Source organism: Xiphophorus hellerii, chromosome 4 (genome assembly GCF_003331165.1).
Source record: "Xiphophorus hellerii strain 12219 chromosome 4, Xiphophorus_hellerii-4.1, whole genome shotgun sequence".
In the NCBI taxonomy this organism is placed as follows: domain Eukaryota; kingdom Metazoa; phylum Chordata; class Actinopteri; order Cyprinodontiformes; family Poeciliidae; genus Xiphophorus; species Xiphophorus hellerii.
The window spans coordinates 9575180-9595018 of record NC_045675.1 but is presented as its reverse complement, the minus strand read 5'-3'; the positions used below and the strand labels follow the sequence as shown (position 1 = coordinate 9595018).

Genomic DNA, 19839 nt, shown 5'->3' with positions numbered 1-19839 from the left:
TCAGAGACTCATTAGCCTGTTCTCTACATGCTGAAACATTCAACTCATTGCTCTCTAGTATTTAAGGTTTAATGTCCCCTCCTGTTAAATTGTGTATTTTAGCTGCAAACATTTCTGCAAAGCGCAACAAAATTCCTTGTTCACAGTATTTATCAAAATGGAAATAAAATACATATCTGAATTCAATTATACATAAACCAAATCAATGAAACAATGTCCCCACACCTAAAAGGGTCCAATTTTTAGTTATCTAATATTTTGGCTTATTTTGCCTTGGAGCTCTCTCAGATGTTAGTTGCTTTTTATTTATTTATGTAAGGATCGTGAATGCTCTAAAACTACTACAGTCAGTATTTACTTTAAATTTGTAACATTTTGGCCAAAATATTAATTTTCTCACAGATTTACTGAGTAAATATTAACCTTTTTTTTTGCTTATTTTAATTTTTCAAGCGAGTCTTTTATTTTTCCCGGATCCTTGCCGGATGTCATCAGTGGTCATTTAAAGATGGCGCACTGCATGGCTGCACGTTTAAGCGCCCAGGAGGAGCAGATTCGGCTTCTCACCGCTGAAATCTCCGCTCTCCGGGACGGACTAAACGGCGGGGCTGACCGCGCCGGGGTTTCTTGTGTAAGTCCGGAGCTGGAAAACCTGCGGGCGGAGAATGAGAAGCTCAGATACCGGCTGCTGCACCTCCGGAGGGGTCTGCAGGCTGAGCTGGAGCTGGAGGAGGCGCCGGGAAGGAAACAACCAGAAGCACAGTGTGGCAAAACCCCGGAGAGGAATACCGTAAAAGCACAACAAACAGACAGCCGAACGGATAACAGGGTAATAATAAATACTGAAGTGTTATAGTTGGATTAATTATTGGGAATATAGAATAAAAAATGGATCAGTTGCAGTGATTAGTCATTGTGAGCGTAGCGGGCCTGAATAGGTCACACCATCCCACGTCCACAGACAGCTGTCCCACTCAGTTACTGTGTTTGTGTAGAATGACCTGCACTGCAGCGCTTAATGCGGTTGGTTCAGCCTTGTCCATCATGAACACCTGCTTTGTGAGTGAAACTGTTCCAGGTGAATTAAACCATACAGTAATAGAGCCACACGTTTTTTAAAAAAACAAGACGTGTGGTTTCTAAGCAGGGACTTTGGCTTTTTTTTTCCAATTCAAAAAGATGCATGTTGTGTTAATTGTTTTTTTCCTAATTGCTCTGAGGTAATTGTCCGGTAGGTCTCTGTGCTCCCCAGTGATCGAATATCCGTCTAGCCTTTTATCTAAGGCGTAACCCACGTCTCGCCAATGACCATTGGAGACAGCAGATGCCAGAGGCATTCAAAAATGCGTTTCTTCAAAATTCGTAGATTTTATTTTATTTTTTTACCAAACTGATTTCTAACACAAACTAATTAATGGATGCAGTTAAAAAAGTAATTTCTCTCACTTTCAAACCTGAGGAAATATATCCACACCTTCACTGCTTTCAGACTTGGCTATTGTTGCAGTGTTTACTTTAGATATTCTCCCATCTTGTTGTCTCGTTTAAGACTTACTTAAACGAGACAACAAGTAAGTCTTGTTTAAGTATTTAAACGGACCTTACTTGTACAGCTCTTTGGTCAACTTCTATTTTGTTTTAGTTATAAATTATTTTTGCTTAATTGGTTTCAAAACCAATTTTGTTCTCCTCATTAGCAGGTGCCAATCCCAGACAAGAAACCCAGTGAGAAAAACAAGAAGGAGAAGAAGCAGGATAAAGGAGGAGTGGATGGAGGAACGAAGGAGGTAAATCTTACTGGATCATAGTTATTTTCTAACAGCAAATTATTTTCTGTGAAATATACTTGCTAATTTATTCATTTTGCTTACTTGCGAGTGAATATTATTTAGTATTAGACATATCTCTTCGGCATCAGTGCCTGTTGAGTTTAGAAAAAGACAAATGTGAGAATGCCCTTAATAAATTATGTCCACAATCGAGGTGGGAGGCGATAATGGTACATGGTTTGACCAATGGACAGAACCATTTACTGTAAAATCTAGAATAAACTTCTTCCCTCCAGTGAAATCAAGTTGAACCATGAATATATTAGTTGTATCTTACCAACTTGTATATACAGTATATAATTAATATCAGGCAGTTTTTTGATACTGATTGCAGTTTTTTCTTTTTCTCGTTTACATTTATTCCTTGTGAAGCTGAATCCATGGCCTCCGTATGTTACCGAGCGCCTCAGCCTCTACGAGGAGCTTAAGAAGGAGAGTGACGCCCTGCTGGCGAGGAAGGCTGCAGAAAGTAAACCCGTTATTGTTGAGCTGACAGATGGGCAAAAGGTGCCAGGGAAGTCTTGGGTTACGACACCGTATCAGATAGCCTCTGACATCAGGTAATTTTTCCTTTTTTATTGACGGAAAAAAGGAAACTAGTGACATAATTAAGGATGCGGCTTTTCTGAGGGTGTTCTGTATTTTGTCTTTAAGCCAAGGCCTGGCCGACAATGCTGTGATTTCTCGTGTTAACGGAGAGCTCTGGGATCTGGACAGACCTCTTGAGCAGGACTGCTCTCTTGAGATCTTGCGCTTTGATAATGAAGATGCTCAATCTGTGAGTGCAAAACAAAACTTGCGGTGAATCAGTTAAATCTACCTTCAGTCCTTCTTTTTTAACTTTCTGCTTTACAATAATGTGACAATACCCAAACCGTTCTTTCAGATTTTATAAGAACAGATAACAGGAGAAATTCAATTGAAATTAAACTGATTTTCAATTAAGCAATAATACATTTCTTGGTTGCTCTGATGTAAACCAACCAAGAAGATTGATGTAAGAGTGCATCGTTTCTTTTTTTTTTCTTTTCAGAAAATTGAGGCCAATCCAAATCTGATTTTGTAAATAGTTTCCTGCATTTCAGGACTGTTCAATTAGTAGTTTATGTAGCAACAAATGCTATTTAAGAAGTAGACAAATAAAAGCTTTCATTTGTCAATTGGTCATGGGTTTAGCCCTTAAATTATTTAAGATTACTTTCACATATTAAGATACATCTAACAAATTTGAACATTGGTTATAATGTAGGGGGAAAAGAGAGAAATATTACATGATGGGGTAGAAAGACCTGAAGCACAAGATGTTTACTAAAGAGATTTTAAAAAATTATTAAATCAATTCTATTGGAAAGGACAATTCAACAATAAAAAAGTCTAATGTTTTATGAAAAGAAACACGTAATCATCAAAGCTGCTTTATATGAAAGGGATCTGATATGCAAGAATTAAAACAGTTTATAGCATTTATTTGAATGACACATTAAGAGAAGCACTTGTGAAGAGATGAAACCAAATAAGCAAATTAAGAGGTTTAATAATAAGAAAGCTGTTTCTGTCTGAAACAAATTTGAGTGTTGCTGTAAAAGAGACGTCTACATACTGTTCCTTCTCAGACTGATAATGATTATCTGATTTTAGATATTTGCTTTAAATATTTTTCTAACTTTATATATCTTTTTATATCCTTTATAACTGGCTCTCCGTGTGTCTTCATTTTACGTTTAGGTGTACTGGCACTCCAGCGCTCACATCCTGGGGGAAGCCATGGAGCGTTTCTATGGAGGCTGTTTGTGTTACGGCCCCCCGATAGAGAATGGCTTCTACTACGACATGTTCCTAGATGGACAGAAGTAAGTACTCTTTAACTATCTGCATTTTGCCACGTTCACATTGAACTTGTAGAAAAAATAGATATTTAACATATATTTTTAAACTTAGTTGCCAATTGAACAATGTTTCTAGCCCCATTATACGACCTGAGTCCAAATACAAGATCACTCTGCTAATAGATATAGACTGAAATGTCAGAACAGTACTGAACTTGAACTCTGGGTAAATGACCTGGATGTGTTTGGTGTTTCCAGGTCAGTGTCCAGCACAGAGTTTGGAGACTTGGAGGCTTTGTGCAAGAGTGTGGTGAAAGAGAAACAGCCTTTTGAGAGACTTGAAATCAGTAAAGAGACACTGCTTAAAATGTTTAAAGTAAGTAGTCAGTTAGGGTGGATGTTTCCTCCCTGCCTAGTTCAGGGGAAAAAATGGCTGAGATTATCTAGGCTACATGTATTAATTTAGGCACAAAAGCTTTGAATTTTTTTTTTTTAAAGCTTAGTGTTTTTCATCAAAAGCCTTTTCTCTTTCCAGTACAACAAATTCAAGTGTCGCATTCTGAATGAGAAAGTTACCACCCCGACTACAACAGTCTACAGGCAAGTCCTTTTTTCCAAATTAGAAAAACAATTAGTCATTTTAAATCCATGAATTTATGCAGTCATTTATGACGACTGGTGAATATTTTCCAGATGTGGGCCCTTGATTGACTTATGCAGAGGCCCTCATGTCAGACACACAGGGAAGATCAAGGCAATGAAGATATACAAGGTGAGTGGAAATAGCAGAGTTAGTATAGAGTCATTGTTGGCTTTTTTAAACAATACAGAACCTGTCCACATGTTGTCATATTTGGATTTTAGTGATATACCAACCCAAAATAGACCATTATTTTGAAGTGGAAGTACTTCTCAGATAAAAATTTCTTTTTTTTTTTACTTTATCTCTGTCATCAGAACTCCTCCACTTACTGGGAGGGCCGCTCGGACATGGAGACTCTGCAGAGAATCTACGGGATTTCTTTCCCAGACTCAAAGATGCTGAAGGAGTGGGAACGCTTTCAAGAGGAGGCCAAGAATAGAGACCACAGAAAGATTGGCAAAGTGAGTCAGTGCATGCAGACGCATTTTAGCGTCTACCTCAGCAGATAGAGGCCTAAAATTAGAGATGATTCTCGCTCTGCAATTATACTACCAACATAATTGCTGAAGCATCTTCTTCACATAGCAGTCTTTGTCTGTGTTTTTTTTTGTAGATGTATCAAAGAACTTTAAACCACATCTCACAGAAAAACATTTATTTAAGCTTTTTTCCTTTACCTCAGCTAGTTTACTGTTAGTCAGACAATACAGTTCCCTTCATATCCAAATCTGCTTCCTGTCATAAACCAGCTGGGGGCGCTGTGCTGCTTTATCCAGATATTTAGGACATCTGTGAATTGTCCAGTCACCCCATCTGGTTACTCTGCATGAAGGATGCAGACGGCAGCTCCTCAGTCAGCATGTTATTATAACAGTTCCATATTAAACGTGAGTTTCAACATAATGTAAAAAGCTTCCATGTTGGGTTAAAGATTTTGCTCAGTGGCACATTTCTCAGCTTTCATTTATGGCAATGCATCACAGCAACTCAAAAAGCCTCCAGCTGGCCTTCTGTTTTATAAAATCATAGCAGGTTAGAGTAACTTAGGTTTATGACATTTAAGTTACTCTATCAGACGTATTATAACTGACATGTTCATCTAAAGGTTAATCTTTTTCCTTCATATCCATTGAATGATCTCTAATGGAAGAAGCAGGGAGATTTGTGTTTACTTTGGATTAGTCAGAAGTATTTATATTTTGGCTAAAGATGATAAAACTAAAATTAATTTGTGTGCTTTTTCTTTTTCTTGAGTTAAAATAAATTAGTCTAAAATATCAACTGTAGAAGAAAATGTTGGTCAAGGGAACTGAACATTAAAAACATTATTAAACTGAGTATAATCTAAGCTTTATGAAGAATTGATGTGATTCTTGAAAGTCTGTGGATAGGAACTTTACAGGTTTGTTTTTATTATGTCAATCTGAGAGGGAAGGGGGGAAAAGGCAGGAGGAATTGACAAATTCACCTTTTGATTTGTCAGCTTTCAACACCAGAACCACCAAAGAAATCCCTACTTTTGGTCTGATGAGCTCTTTATGGTCATGGAACCGACCCGCATTTCTTCTCAGGCAGTTCTGGGACCTCCTGCTGAAGGGAGAGTCGCCTTTCCAACTCCATCAGCAGTTTTGTCGGCCTGAGTTCACTCACAGACTGCAGCTGTCGGTTCTGGCCCAAACAGTGGGAAATTATGGTGGTTCCTTTTGTTGGATTCAAAATTGGCTTTATTATAAAATAAAGTGACTAAGGGATGCTGGATATGAGTGCAGGAAGTTAAAAAAATGGAGAAACATAGTGAAGAATAAGATTTGAGGTTCTGTCAGAACCCAGATTATCTCTCAACATAATGAATTAGATCACCGTCAGCTTTTAAAAAACTTTCTTTGGACTGGAGAGACGAAACATGTAAATAAGGTCTGATTGTAGTCATAGTGACCTGAATAGTTATCTCCAAAACAACCGACCTTTTAATTTTTGACATTAAAAATTTCAAACACATCATCATTCCAGTGAATAAAAGAGCTGTCACATTCACAATTTAACACAATAATCAATGCTTAAAGTTATGATGAGTTATGAATTGGTTTTCAGAAAAAAGTATGAACCGTAGGCATGTATTGGCAGGCATTCAGATGTACAGAAATATATTTTTTACTTAACAAAATTGTTGATAATATAAATAGATTAATATTTTATTGAGATTTTGGAACATCGCCTGCATGAAATAGTTATTTTAGCTGAACCTAAGAGTCCAGAAAGACTTGGTTAGGGACTTGTACTTGTGCTCAACATTCATGTACAAGTGGACTATTAGAAGCCTAAATTAGTATATATTTTTGTCATATTAATCTTTAAGAACCTGTTATACCCTAGGTGCCAAAGTGCAATCTGACACTCTGTTGAAATGCGTGGAAATGGTGCAAGGTGTCACCATCTGGGAGCCTAATTTATCAAATCAGAGGGCCTTGTCATTGTTATCACTGTGCTCGATTTATTCCTGCTCACTTCAACAAGAATGGTTGACCCTGCTCTCCAGCTGGGAGGTCACCTTGATGTGTGATGATTGGATTGCTCCCTGCTGCGTATGAAAGAGTTTCTCATTGGCTTAGACCTGCAGATGAGAAGTTATTAAAAAGTAATTTCCTTTGTCTCGCTCACAGGATCAGGAGCTGTTCTTCTTCCACGATCTCAGCCCTGGCAGCTGCTTCTTCATGCCACGCGGCGCCTACATCTACAACACGCTCACAGAGTTCATCAGGGTACGACGAGTTCAATCAGCAACTTCGGTTGTTTCTTTCAAAACAATCATTACCTTTCAAAGCTCTCGGAGTCCTCTGTGAGGTAGCTCTGTTCATATCCTCAGACTCTTGTTTAGTTTACATGAAAGTTTTGTTGAAAAATTCTCTCTGCTTCTGCTGTAGGCGGCAATTATCATTTTAAAACTGAAACACTGCAGGGGGGCTGTAACACAGAAACACACTCCGTCTGAGTTCAGGAGATTCAGGCTATTCTTAACATTTCCGGTGGGCTGGAGGTGATTGCCACTTCACTACAATACAGACCACTTTGCTAGCAGCAAACTGAATATTTGTGGTCAGTTTTATAAGTTTAAATTCGCCTCTGGAAATGGGGAAAGTCTTCACACCAACTTGATTGCTGCAGGTTGTCTCAACTGTGATGAAAGCTTTGCAAAGTGTTTTATTTATTTATTTTCATCCATTCAGTGAGTGTCAAGCTGGAATTAATGTTGTCTTGCAGAGTATTCATACCTTTTTTGTTTAACATTTTGTCATATTAGACCAAAAGGCTTTAATGTATTTAATTGAAAACAAACACAAAGTAGTGCATAATTGTGAAGTGGGAGGAAAAGAATATATGATTTTATTTTATTTTTATAAGAAATGAAAGTCTAAAGTACAAAGTGCTTTTTTAGTTTGCAATTATATGAAGGCAGCTGGTTGAGCAAGATTTTATTTAGGGGTATTTGAGTGAATTTGGTTGAAGAAAATCCAAACTTTTCCCATTTTTATTTTTTTGAAAAAGCCTTATTTTTATTTCACAAGTATTGACTATTTTGTTGATTTATTAGCCTTATTTATAGCAAACGCATCCCTGAGGTTTGTGTTTTGTAGAGTGTGAAAAATGTGGATAGGTTTAAGGAGTGTGAATATTTTTTCAAGGCTCTTTAAATATGTTCCAGTGAGTTGAATTGTTGCAGAAACACAAAGGTATCCTCAGTCTGCAGCCGAACATCTAACTTTGTAATTGAAACTTTGGTCTCCAGAGCAACTTCAGTGGACTTTATAGACTCTGCAGGGATCTCTGACGTCTTTGCAAAGTTGAGTTGACATCTCCGAGGCTTTCACAGCAGGCTGCACACACCCACGGGCTCGGCCATGCCAGAGTGCCGCACATAGGCTCCACAGAATCGGTGCAAGATCATTATCACATCACCCGAGCCAGTTCTCACTCTGAAACTATGCATTTCACATTTTCCTTAAATACATGTTTTCAGAACATTTAGTCAGAACTCTTAAGGAAATGAAGCTCATACACATGACTGATGGCAGCCGTTTGTGGAATAATATGTTCTTTTACTGCTAAAAATAATTATTCAGAAAAAGCTGACTCGGTGTGTGTTCTCTCGCTACCTCCTTTATGTTTTTCACAGTTTCACATGTTCACAGAAATCTTTTCCACCAGCCTTCAACTGTTGGCATCAAAACGGATCTACAGGCTGTTACAGGTTTCTCTTCGGGGCAAAAAAATGGATAAACAAAACGGATGAGACACTGTTTTTGTTCAGTGACACTGTTTTTGTTGCAGTGGCTGGAGGTTTCAAGCCAAAAGTCGTGGCTCATTTTCTCAGTGAAGTACCTGTGCAGTCCATCTGGAACGTTTAGCCTTATGTGGTTTTCTTGTTTATCCAGGACGAATACTGGAGAAGAGGCTTTCAGGAAGTCGCCTCCCCCAACATCTACAACAGCAAGCTGTGGGAGACATCTGGCCACTGGCAGCACTACAGTGAAAACATGTTTTCATTCCCTGTGGAAGATGACATCTTTGCATTGAAACCAATGAACTGCCCCGGCCACTGGTAAATTTAAAGCGTCTCCCAGCCGTTTGCACATGAAAACCTTTCACACCGAGCGGAGGTTTGTTGCACAGTTTGATTTGCTTCTTTCTGGTTTGTCTGCCACAGCTTGATGTTCAGCCACAGGCCTCGCTCATGGCGAGAGCTTCCTTTGAGGCTGGCAGATTTCGGGGTCCTGCACAGGAACGAGCTGTCAGGAACTCTGACTGGTCTGACCCGAGTGCGGCGCTTCCAGCAGGATGATGCTCACATTTTCTGCGTGATGGATCAGGTCAGATCTGCAATCCAACCTTCAAGTTTATTGTTTGCAACAGAATAAATTAGTGAAATGGTATCATAAAAAAGTTAGCAAAATATCTAACCTCTAAACTAAAAGTAATCTCTCTGTTATGCCATGAAGGGGGATATTAACCCCCCTTTGTAACTATATTTTATCATTGAGAAATGCAGGTTGAAGCTTTAGTTCTGACATTTATTCTAAATAAACTGGGTATTAGTTTTAATATTAGATTTCTGAACATCTCTTACAAACATGCTATCATATTTTAATGCCAAAATACTCGCATAATCAATCATAAATGTTTTAATATATTACGATCTATGTCATTATTTATTAATCTATAATTTGTTAGAATCAGATATTTATGTAAACAAAATATTTTCCAATGCCAACACGTATTAGAATGTTCATGTTAAGCAAAAAGAAGAAAAAGCAAAAAAGGAAATGCAGTGTAATTTATAGTTTGTGAAACATTATTGCACCAAATTTAAAGACACTAGTATATTTACACTCCGGCTTGTCATCAGTATAGTAACTATATTTGAAAATTAATATACTTGTTAAAAGTTTGCTATTGTCAAGCAACTATATAACAAGTACTATATATTTTGTTAGTAGGGTCACATTCAATAAATTAGAATACGCATTTCAATGAGGCTTGTTTGTGAGATTAAAGAACTTTTGGAAAAGGAGAACCTTAAGCATGTTTTAAACTTACCTTTTACTAATCCATATTTGTATAATAGATGTTTTTCTTATTAGTCAAATGGTTTTATTAGCTGTAAGCAGAAAGTAATTATAATAAATAAATGGTTACATGTTTTACTTATTTTGATCATGGTTTCTGAAGGACTGCTCAATTTATCACTAATATTTAAACTATTTTTTAAAATAAGTTCTTGAGGATCAGAGCCAACTGGCAGGGACAGCCATATGAAATGCAAACTTGTTAATGGAAAATTGAGTGGAAGGAAAAGGTTTGGTAGGGTTTTAGTTTTTTGATGTTGGTCAGATAAATTCACTGTACCATGAGCGTCTCATTTTTTATTTTTATTTTTTATTTTTAATACAGATTGAGTCAGAGATGAAGGGTTGTCTGGACTTCCTCCGCTGTGTTTACGACGTGTTCGGATTCTCCTTCCAGCTTTATCTGTCAACCCGTCCAGAAAAGTATCTGGGTGACATAGCCGTGTGGAACCAGGCTGAGAAGGTAAACTGTGGTGTGCATTGTGATTACACATTGAAATAAATAAAAAAGAGTGAACTGATCTAATTTTTGTCTTCTTCGCTGCGATGAATTTAGATAAATAATTTCTCCTTCTGAGATTTGGTTCACTGTCACCTATGTGATCATCTAATAGTATCACATCTGTGAGTCATGTCAAATTTCTTGAATTTCTGTAGGCGGTGTTTTCAGCAAGTCATTACTCATATGTTTTATTTGGATTACAAATGTATGGTTTTGTTATATAATTTGATATTAAGGAGGACAGACTGAACGTCCAGTCATGTTCCTGCTTGTTGCATTTACTAAAAATCTCTGCAACGCATGCTTCATGTTTGACAGCAACTTGAAAACAGCCTGAATGAGTTTGGGGAGCCATGGAAACTCAACCCTGGAGATGGGGCTTTTTATGGACCCAAGGTCAGGCAGTATTTTCTCATAACCTCCCGGCAAACGCGAGATCGGCTCGATTCTGAGGGTTTGCTATTCTTTTTCTGCCGTTGCAGATTGACATTAAGATCAAAGACGCGATTGGACGCTACCACCAGTGTGCCACCATTCAGCTGGACTTCCAGCTGCCTATTCGCTTCAATCTGACCTTTGTGGGGTGAGTCAGCTAATCAGAATGCTGCCACGCTGCTGAGTCTGGGTGCTGTGTTGCACCAAAGCCAAGCAAACAAGACATGTATGCAAATTTTAGCTTTTCATCATGAAGGAATATTAATAAACATTTAAAGAGAGGAAAAAGATTCTGATTTTCCTCTTTCCACCTCACTTTCTGTTGTTTTTCTGTGATAACAGAAAGGATGGGGATGACAAAGTGCGGCCAGTCATCATCCATCGTGCCATCTTGGGCTCAGTGGAAAGGATGATTGCCATCCTCACAGAGAACTATGCAGGAAAATGGTGAGCTGAATCCCTGTTGCTCAAGCCCTTAAATCACAATCCATAATGTAAAATGCATATGAGTGATGAATTAGATGTTTTCCTCTTATTGTGGGTGTTTTTATGTTCCAGTCTAATTGTACGCTTGCTTTTAATTACATGCCTTTGTGTTGGACAGCAGCACAATTCTCTCACTCTCATCATTCCCACTACAGTGATTTCAGCCTTTTAACTTTTGGTTTTTGAAGAGGTTGGCGTGCTTGTTAGCTTCACGCTACATAAGGATCATCACAAGCCATCTGTGTCTCTTCAACAGGCCTCTGTGGCTCTCTCCACGACAGGTGATGTTGGTGCCTGTCAACCCCTCCTGTGAGGATTACGCCAACAAGGTGCGTGTTCTATTTCCCAAAATAGACACCGCTGTGTCACTGAAAGGTGTCATATGTTTGTACAGCATGCTGCTGATTACATTAAGTGGTATTTTTCTCTGTCAGGTCTGCAAGCAGTTCACAGAAGCCGGTTTCATGGCAGATGCTGATCTGGACTCTGGCTGCCTCCTGAACAAGAAAATCCGAAACGCTCAGTTGGCTCAATATAATTTCATCCTAGGTGAGAAAATGTGATGCCAAATTTAATTTATTAGTGAAGAGGATGCGAGCTGCTGTGAGGTGTAACAAATCTAGTCAGTTTTATATTTCAGTTTCATATTTATAGAGCAGCAGTTCTCTAACTTGATTAGTTGGGAAGGTTGTTCCTTCCATCTTGGAGAACTAAGAATATTTTTATAGCTACAAATTCATTGATTGGCTAATTCAAAAATTCAACATTTTAAGCAATAAAATATTTTATTATTTAAAGAATGAATTGAACTGTTTATTTGCATCTACCAATGTAATTCTAGTTTTGCGTAAAAAAGGCTCAAATAAAAAATCCGCAGAATGTTCCAATTTCATTTTTATCTGACTAATCATCAGAATAATTGATAGATAAATCAACAACTAAAATAATCGTTAGTTGCTTGCAGTCCTAGTTTTTTTTCCACTGCACAGCTGCTTAGAAAAGAACCATGAGATGTTGAGTGAGTGAGTCAAAAGAAATGCCCCTAATTACAGTCACAATTCAAGCCGAATGGTCGCTCAAGCTGGCCAACCACCCACAGTTGTTGAAGCCACCGATACAAAGCCGGGACTGTGTTAGGGTAGCTGTGCTCGTGGTGTCATGTCAAGCTGTTGTCTCGTGTCTTGGCAGTTGTCGGGGAGAAAGAGAAGATGACTAACAGCGTAAATGTGCGCACGAGAGACAACAAGGTCCACGGAGAACTGCCGGTGTCTGAGGTGATGGCTCGCTTGACCCTGCTCAAACAATCCCGCTGTCGAAATGCAGAAGAAGAATTTTGATGAAGATGGGCAAAGCAAAGCAAACTTTGTCCTTAAGTTACTTCATGCACAGCAGTTGAGTTAAAGGAGCTGTGAATAGGCAGATGATGGCATGTATGTAGATGGATTTTGTAAAGTTATAAATGTGAAGTGGACACAAATGGATCGTAGTCTTGTGTAAGTGCATTTTAATGAATGGGGCTGAAACAAGTAAATGTCCATGTGATTGTCGGTGAGCTCTGGAGGGGAAAATCTGGTTTTTGGGTCTTTATATCAAATAATTTCATGGCAGTCTAAATCAATTAGAAGGAAACTGAACTGATAACAGAGTGTGAGATCGCTATGATCATTAGAATGATGTGAAATTGACACCTATTCTCACAAAGATCTGCAATCATGGGGAGAAAAAAGACCTGAAATAAAAGGGAAAAAATCTGCAAAATGTGTTGTCTCTTCACTTTTCATTCACATTTTACTGTTTCTCATTAAGTCTTCCAGGCATTTTCTGTATTATTTGACAGTAATTGTTGATATTATTCTGTGTAATGTGAAAGACCATAATTACATTACATGTTAATGTGTAAGGTCAGGAACATACAGTGTCAGATTGTAAAATATATTTCTCTTTTAGCTGTTACACATGATTGTGCTACTGTCTAAATAAAAGGAGCCCAATAGTGAGATTTACCATTTAATTGCATTTAACTCTTTCTGTTGTTTAAAAAAAATCTAATAGTGTTTTGTTTTCTGTTTTAATAATGTAAAGATTTGAACGTTTCCTTTTGCTTTACAATTGACCCCAATATCTGTTAACCTATTCACACAAATCACTTTTTTTCTGTGGCAGCTTCTCATCTCGCCCATTGAGTTTAATGTTTTAGTTAAGGCAGACAAAATTAACTGAAAATTAAAACCTGACCTAAAATACTTACATAATCCTAATCATGCTTAAACTGCGATAATGAAATTGTAGCGAAATATTTTCTTTTTTAATTGTTTTACATTTAATGTCTGTATTTCAAGCTTATTTAAATGATTATCTATGTTAATGTCTATTTACTGAGTTATTCGCGCATTCATGCACTATTATTGAAAAAGATGCCTTCAGAGTCAAGAGAACGTAAAAGGAACGCCCCCTAAATCATGCTGCGTTCAAGTAACATCAAGGGAAATGTTCCTTCAATGTTTAGCTCCTACTCAGTAGATCCCGAATTTAATTTTTAAAGTCTTTTTTATTTTTTATCTCATATTTATTATCTTTTTTATTTCTATTAACCAAAAAATTATACTAAGCAGTGTAGTTATACGTTTACGTGCAATCCGTGCTTGTAAACACAAGTAAGAGGGAAAAAATAGAATCGCTTGTTTGCATCTAGATTAGTGCTTTGTTCACTGATTAAATCTATTACTTGGTATCATTTATATAAACAAAACACTAACGGTAGAGACAAAAGGCGATCATCTGTAATCGGATACAACAACATGCCGTCCATCTTTCTTGGTTCCTACACTCCGTGAATGCAACTGGTGCTTCTTGTTCCGCAGCAACAATGGCTACTAGCTGTCACATATGGAGACCAGACCGAGGACGGAGCTGCAAACACTATGGAATATTTGTCATCTTGTTTATGGATTTGTTTTTACAGTGCGTAAATGGTATGTTTACAAATACAGCTATATTTATTCAAGAAGAAGGCTTTAGCTTTTAGTTTTGTACCCAAAGCTACAAGCTAGCATAGCAAGCTAGCTCCTTCTCCTAGAAGCTGCTTCTGAATGAAAACAATTCTGACTAATATTTTCTGATTGAACCTTTATTTTACTGTAATTAGAACTAAACAGTGGCTGTCACTACTGATTTAGAAGAAGTTACTATACTCTGTTGTCGTCTCGGTAAAGTAGCAAACTGCTATGCTATGTTTGCCCTTTAAGCAATATTTTTTTTTACTAAATATGATCGCTTTTTAGGATACCTGAGTTCTCCTCATATTGACCAAGAACCTCCTTACGCAAGAGACGCCCAGCATGGAACTATCATCACCAGCCCGGTGATCCCAGCTGTAGCCTCTGGTAAATTCAAATAATATTAAATCTTCATGAGGAATATATCTTTTTTTTTTTTTAGCACACAATCACATTGGTACAAATATTTTAGACAGCTGTTAATATTTAGTATCTCTGAATTGATAGACAGTTCTTTGCAAGGTTCCTTTCCAGTCTTAAAGTCTGGAAATGTATAGAATTTTCCAAATATGGATACCTCTGTTTAAAAAGATAAATAAAGCATGGGAAAGTGTTAGACTATTCAGCCTTTGTTCTTATTAACGTATATAAATTTATCTAAAAAATAAAAATTAACATTTCATACAGCAAAATTTCTTAAACCACAGATAAACGAACACTCATTCAAAAATACAAAAGGCAGTCTCTTAAATCAGGCTTTTTCAAATATGTCATGTTTAGACACCACACAGCATTGAGGTTCATATTTTTTTTATCATTTTCACAAAAGTAAAGGTGTGAAATATCATAGAATCTATGGTAAATAGCCTTCGTTTGTATAGTTGTAGCATTTTATACTACAATCAGTCATACACCCTCTCGCACATTGATGTTGGTAAACTACATTGTAGCTATACCTTCCCTCTGACCACTACAGGCAGGCAAGACAGGTGAAGTGATGTAGCGTAGGTTTAAACTGGCAACCTGCTAGTTATAGGATGAACCCCTCCCTCTAGAATCACAGCCGTCTTACCATGTTTAGTGTAACATAATCTAGTCCAAATTTAAATGGGCTAATTTAAAGAAAAGTCACATATTAAGTACAGGTGAACTTCACACACACACACAAAGAAATGGAATCACTCTTTAGCACCCTGCTGATTCAAAGATCAGCATACAGATAATGAAAACCAATGAATTACAAGTAAATGTAAAAAAAAAAATCATTCTAGAAACAGAAAAAAATTTTGTAAAGCTGTCTTTATTGAGTACGTTATATTACATTTATAAGAGTTGTGTGTTCAAAGGTCAAAACCTTCCCATAGCTGTCTTACAAATTACTATAAAATTTGATAATGATTGGAATTCTTATCTCATATTTTATGTAATTTATCAAATGCTTGCCAAGTGTCAAACCCAGCTGCAGCAACCATTTAAAAGATTGTTTTTTCAAGGCATTGGCAATGCCAGGTGCCAGATGCCAGCCATGCAGTTATCAAAAGTAACATACCTACAGGTGAATATCAATAAATTAGATCAGAATTAAAAAGTTTGCTAAAGTAGTTAACTAGATTTTTTAGATCTTTGATTTTCCAAAAGCTTGCCTATATTTTCTTGTGCAGACTTTTTCGTAGAGAATTGTTTACAGTTTAATATATTCATAACTACATAACCACATTGCATCTTTGTTTTTTAACAGTCAACCTACTTTACTTAACCCAGGCAATCATTTTTTTTGTCAACTCTATTAAAGGGTTTTATTTTCAATCCAAATTCAATGCCAGATGTTGTGCAGTTTCCCCAACAGATGAGGACAGCTACACCTCTAAATGTCCAAGTGGAGGTTTGTGTGATCGCCTGCCAGCCAGTTGCATTCAGTGCAATTTCCAACACAACTGCACTTACGGGAAACCGGCATCTTTCACATGTAAACCCAAGAAAGGCGTTCACTGCGTAGTGAGTAGCAGCTTCTGTATGAGTCTGATTTACACTAAAGTCTGGTTAGAGTTACTCTGAAGGAATGTTTCTTTTATTATATTTCCAGGGAAAGTCAGGAGAGCAGCAGAGTAACTTCACTCTCTCCATCACCTGTCAGTTCTGCTGGCAGCTGGACCCATCTGAGTACCGCTGCTCAAACTCCACCAACTGTATGACGGTGTCCTGTCCCCGCAAGCGCTACAACGCCACCTGTGACGTCTTAGACCATGTGCATTGTTTAGGTATGACAACAGATGTTTATAGCATGACTATGCTCGCAGTTTTCTGCAAATTGTGTATTTGTCATCCACTTTGAACTTTGAAGGACGATTTTTTTTCCTGTAAAAAAAGGTATGGGCAGTTTAAGCTTCTTTTTTTTAAGTTGCCTTATTTCCTTTTAATGGAGCTCTGAGTCATGCAGAACTTTGCATTGTCTACTTCCGTTACATAAACACAGTAATGAACGGCGTGGGATGACTTTTTTTTTTCCTGTCTCCATCCAAATGCTGGCTTAAATTGATATAAATGAATTAGTTTTGCATGCAGGTAGATGGCAGTGTGTAAAAGATTTACACAAAACCACTTGGTGTATTTTGCTCTTAATTCCTTATGCTCATCTAAAGACAAAGCATATGTGGGCTATCTTAAATGACTGAATACAGCAGTTGATGCTGTATTCAGTTTGTAAAGGATGTTCATTTTTCTCTCCCTCTGACTGAAAAGGAGTTACTGTTGGCAAACAAAGATTTGAAACAGCTCTCAGAAAAATTGGTATGCAAATTTAGATGTGAAATTCATTGTTCATGGCAGCTTTGTGATTGCTCTGTCGTGACATAATATGCTTCAAAAAGACAGATTGATTTCCCTGTGATGCTTTTTATTGGATGCCAAATGGTTTTTTTTTTTGGTTTTTTTCTGGGTAGGAAAAGGAGCAATAATCTGTGCCTGGAGATTCTGTGATGAGATATTCACAATTACTTCTTATTTTTCACTTCAGTTTAGCACAAATTTTGTTTTATTTTACCTTCAACTGAGTGGTTTGTAATTTAGAGGTCCTTTACCAAGCTGCCTGATTAAAACTGAATGCTTCCAACAAAGAGAGAAATTGAGCTTCTTCTGCTGTCTACCAGTGCTATCTAGAAATAACCACTCAGAGAAAGGAGACAGGTCTTAGTGCTATCAATCAACTTTCTGTGTGGCGCTGCTCATGCTCCCCTTTTTCTCCTCCCCTTTCTCTTTGCTACTCTGCACCTGTTAGCATAACCACCCATGATGGTGGATAAGTGGTTTTCCTGTAACGACCATTAGCACATTTAGCAGCAAGTGCATTATGTTGATTGACAGCGCTAAGACACTCCTCTGGGTCTGATTGGTTGTTTTTGGTCGGGATGACTTGGGAGTGGTGCATTTCTTAAGACGGCAGTATTACTTCAGGCAGAAAGTGAAGGAGATTGATCTCACAGATTATTTGTCTCATGACAAACTGTTACAACATGACTATTTTAACAAATATGTAAAAAAACATATTTTTTATAAGTTACATACTGCATTTTTAATACCTTTGCACTACTTTGAGTTGACCTGCCAAATAAAATCACAATAAAACATTGGAGTTTGTGGTTGTATTGTGACAAAGGATGGAAGTTGAAGGAGTCTGAATACGTTGGGTGTTTTTTGTCTGTATAGAAAGTGACTTTCAGCTGTTAGTCTGGCAAAGCTAGCAGAGTACAAAACATCTTTTATATTTTTAATTATTTAAATGAGAAAAATCTCTCTTGAAAGTTAATGTGTAATATTAAAGTGACTATTGAATGTTATTTTATTCTTTAGGAAAAAGGCGGTTTCAGAAGCGTTTGTTCTGTAACTGGACCGGTGGATACAAATGGTCAACAGCACTCGCACTCAGGTAACCCCGTTTAGCCAGTTTTCAGAATTTTTTTCTCTTCAGTCAGTTTGAATCAGGATGTGTGCTCTCAATTTATCATCCTGTGAATCTGTGCCTCTGCTCTTTCTTGCTGCAGCATCACTCTCGGCGGTTTTGGGGCAGACAGGTTTTATCTGGGCCAGTGGAGAGAGGGTCTGGGCAAGCTATTCAGCTTTGGAGGCCTGGGTATTTGGACGCTGATAGATGTTCTTCTGATTGGGGTCGGCTATGTGGGACCTGCCGACGGCTCCCTCTACATCTGAAGCAGCGCTCCCCTAGGGAAAGTTGCTGTCTGCAACCCCTTCCGCCTCACACTACTTTGCTCGCAAAAGATCGAAGATCTGAGATGCCGTGTTCTTAGCACGTTTGCCTGTCCAGCACATCGACACGTCCTCATCCCATCTGCTAAGGAGCAGGAAGTGTTTTCCCCGTCAAGCCAGCAATGATTCTGCCTACAGAACCAGCATGCTCAGTTCCAATCGCTCTGCGTCCGAGTCCTGTTGAGATTGGGCAGATGGGTCTGCGCAGGAGGACGAAGAGCCGCCGTTTATGTGCATCCAGTTGGTTTGACTTAACCGGCAGTTTCACTCCAGCATGCTCATCTTTGGCTTCCTGTGGAGCGCTTCTTTCACAGACATCCTGTCACCTTACGCCACTCATTGCTCCTACTTTATTGCAAGGTAGATGCATCAATGTGGGTCAAATGGTTGCCATGGCTGCAGTTCTTTATATGGTTACGTCACTCACAGAAGACTGGTTGAAGGTAATATTTATGTTCTTAAAGCATGAATGTGCTTTGACGGAGTACTGTAATGTGATATTTTTTCCTGAAAACAGCCAGTCTCCTAAAAAAAAAAAAAGTAAGTTATTTTCCATTGATTTCTTTTTTCCCCTCTGAAATAAGGCAACTGTAAGGATATTGGCCCCAGGGGTTACATAGTTATTAATTATTATAGATTTTAACTATCATACAGTCTTTTGAAATTTAGTTTCAGATAGAAAAAGAGAAAAGATATGCAGCATCCTTCACTTGCTTCAGCTGTATAATCACGTTTTTTGAACGCAACAATATTACAGCAACATATGTTGGTTCATGGTAAATAACCGAAACACTTCAAAGATGTGTTGTAGTTGCAACACATCTTGCATTTTGTGGTTTTCCTGTAGAGATATTTGAGATTTTCTCTCCATCCTACTGGCAATCTTTGTCAAACACTATTAACTGTAAAAAAATTTGTTTTTGTTTCTGTTTGCGACTAACAGCATTATGTTCTTGTATGTTTCATTGAATGTTTTTCTCTGCTGTGACTGTAAATGATGTTTTCTTTGTAAGTTATGTAAATAAAATCCTATTATACTCTTGGTTGGCAGTGTGTCGTCATATTTTTACAAATTTGTGTTGGCTATTCTGTTCAGGTGAATAATAAGTCAGTAGATTTTGAGGAAAAACAAAAGGGTAATCTTGCTGAAGAGTACACACTGAAGGTAATTTAATTCCAATCAACATGTGAAAGTCACAGATTCATTACATGGTGGTATATTTCTGTTTATTTTAATTGAC

At 37.7% G+C, this 19839-nt stretch overlaps 2 protein-coding genes across 3 annotated transcripts; both read left to right on the top strand.

Annotated features, from left to right (window-relative positions):
- Positions 1 to 491: 491 nt before the first annotated feature.
- On the top strand, positions 492 to 13100 carry tars3 (threonyl-tRNA synthetase 3). 2 transcript variants are annotated; one of them, XM_032561371.1, is made up of 19 exons: positions 492 to 829; positions 1701 to 1787; positions 2202 to 2389; positions 2484 to 2607; positions 3555 to 3679; positions 3914 to 4031; positions 4191 to 4255; positions 4349 to 4427; positions 4613 to 4759; positions 6959 to 7057; positions 8729 to 8895; positions 9001 to 9163; positions 10245 to 10382; positions 10740 to 10817; positions 10904 to 11004; positions 11199 to 11303; positions 11599 to 11671; positions 11777 to 11891; positions 12531 to 13100. In XM_032561371.1, the coding sequence occupies exons 1-19, from the start codon at positions 509 to 511 to the stop codon at positions 12677 to 12679; spliced, it is 2442 nt and encodes an 813-aa protein (XP_032417262.1). In that variant the 5' UTR covers positions 492 to 508; the 3' UTR covers positions 12680 to 13100. The 2 variants fall into 2 exon arrangements, with proteins under 2 accessions (XP_032417262.1, XP_032417261.1); XM_032561370.1 differs by having other exon boundaries at positions 1698 to 1787.
- A 1074-nt stretch (positions 13101 to 14174) lies between these two features.
- On the top strand, positions 14175 to 19640 carry tm2d3 (TM2 domain containing 3). The gene is made up of 6 exons (XM_032561335.1): positions 14175 to 14314; positions 14624 to 14725; positions 16173 to 16333; positions 16422 to 16596; positions 18185 to 18260; positions 18376 to 19640. The coding sequence occupies exons 1-6, from the start codon at positions 14209 to 14211 to the stop codon at positions 18539 to 18541; spliced, it is 786 nt and encodes a 261-aa protein (XP_032417226.1). The 5' UTR covers positions 14175 to 14208; the 3' UTR covers positions 18542 to 19640.
- The last annotated feature ends 199 nt before the right edge of the window (positions 19641 to 19839 follow it).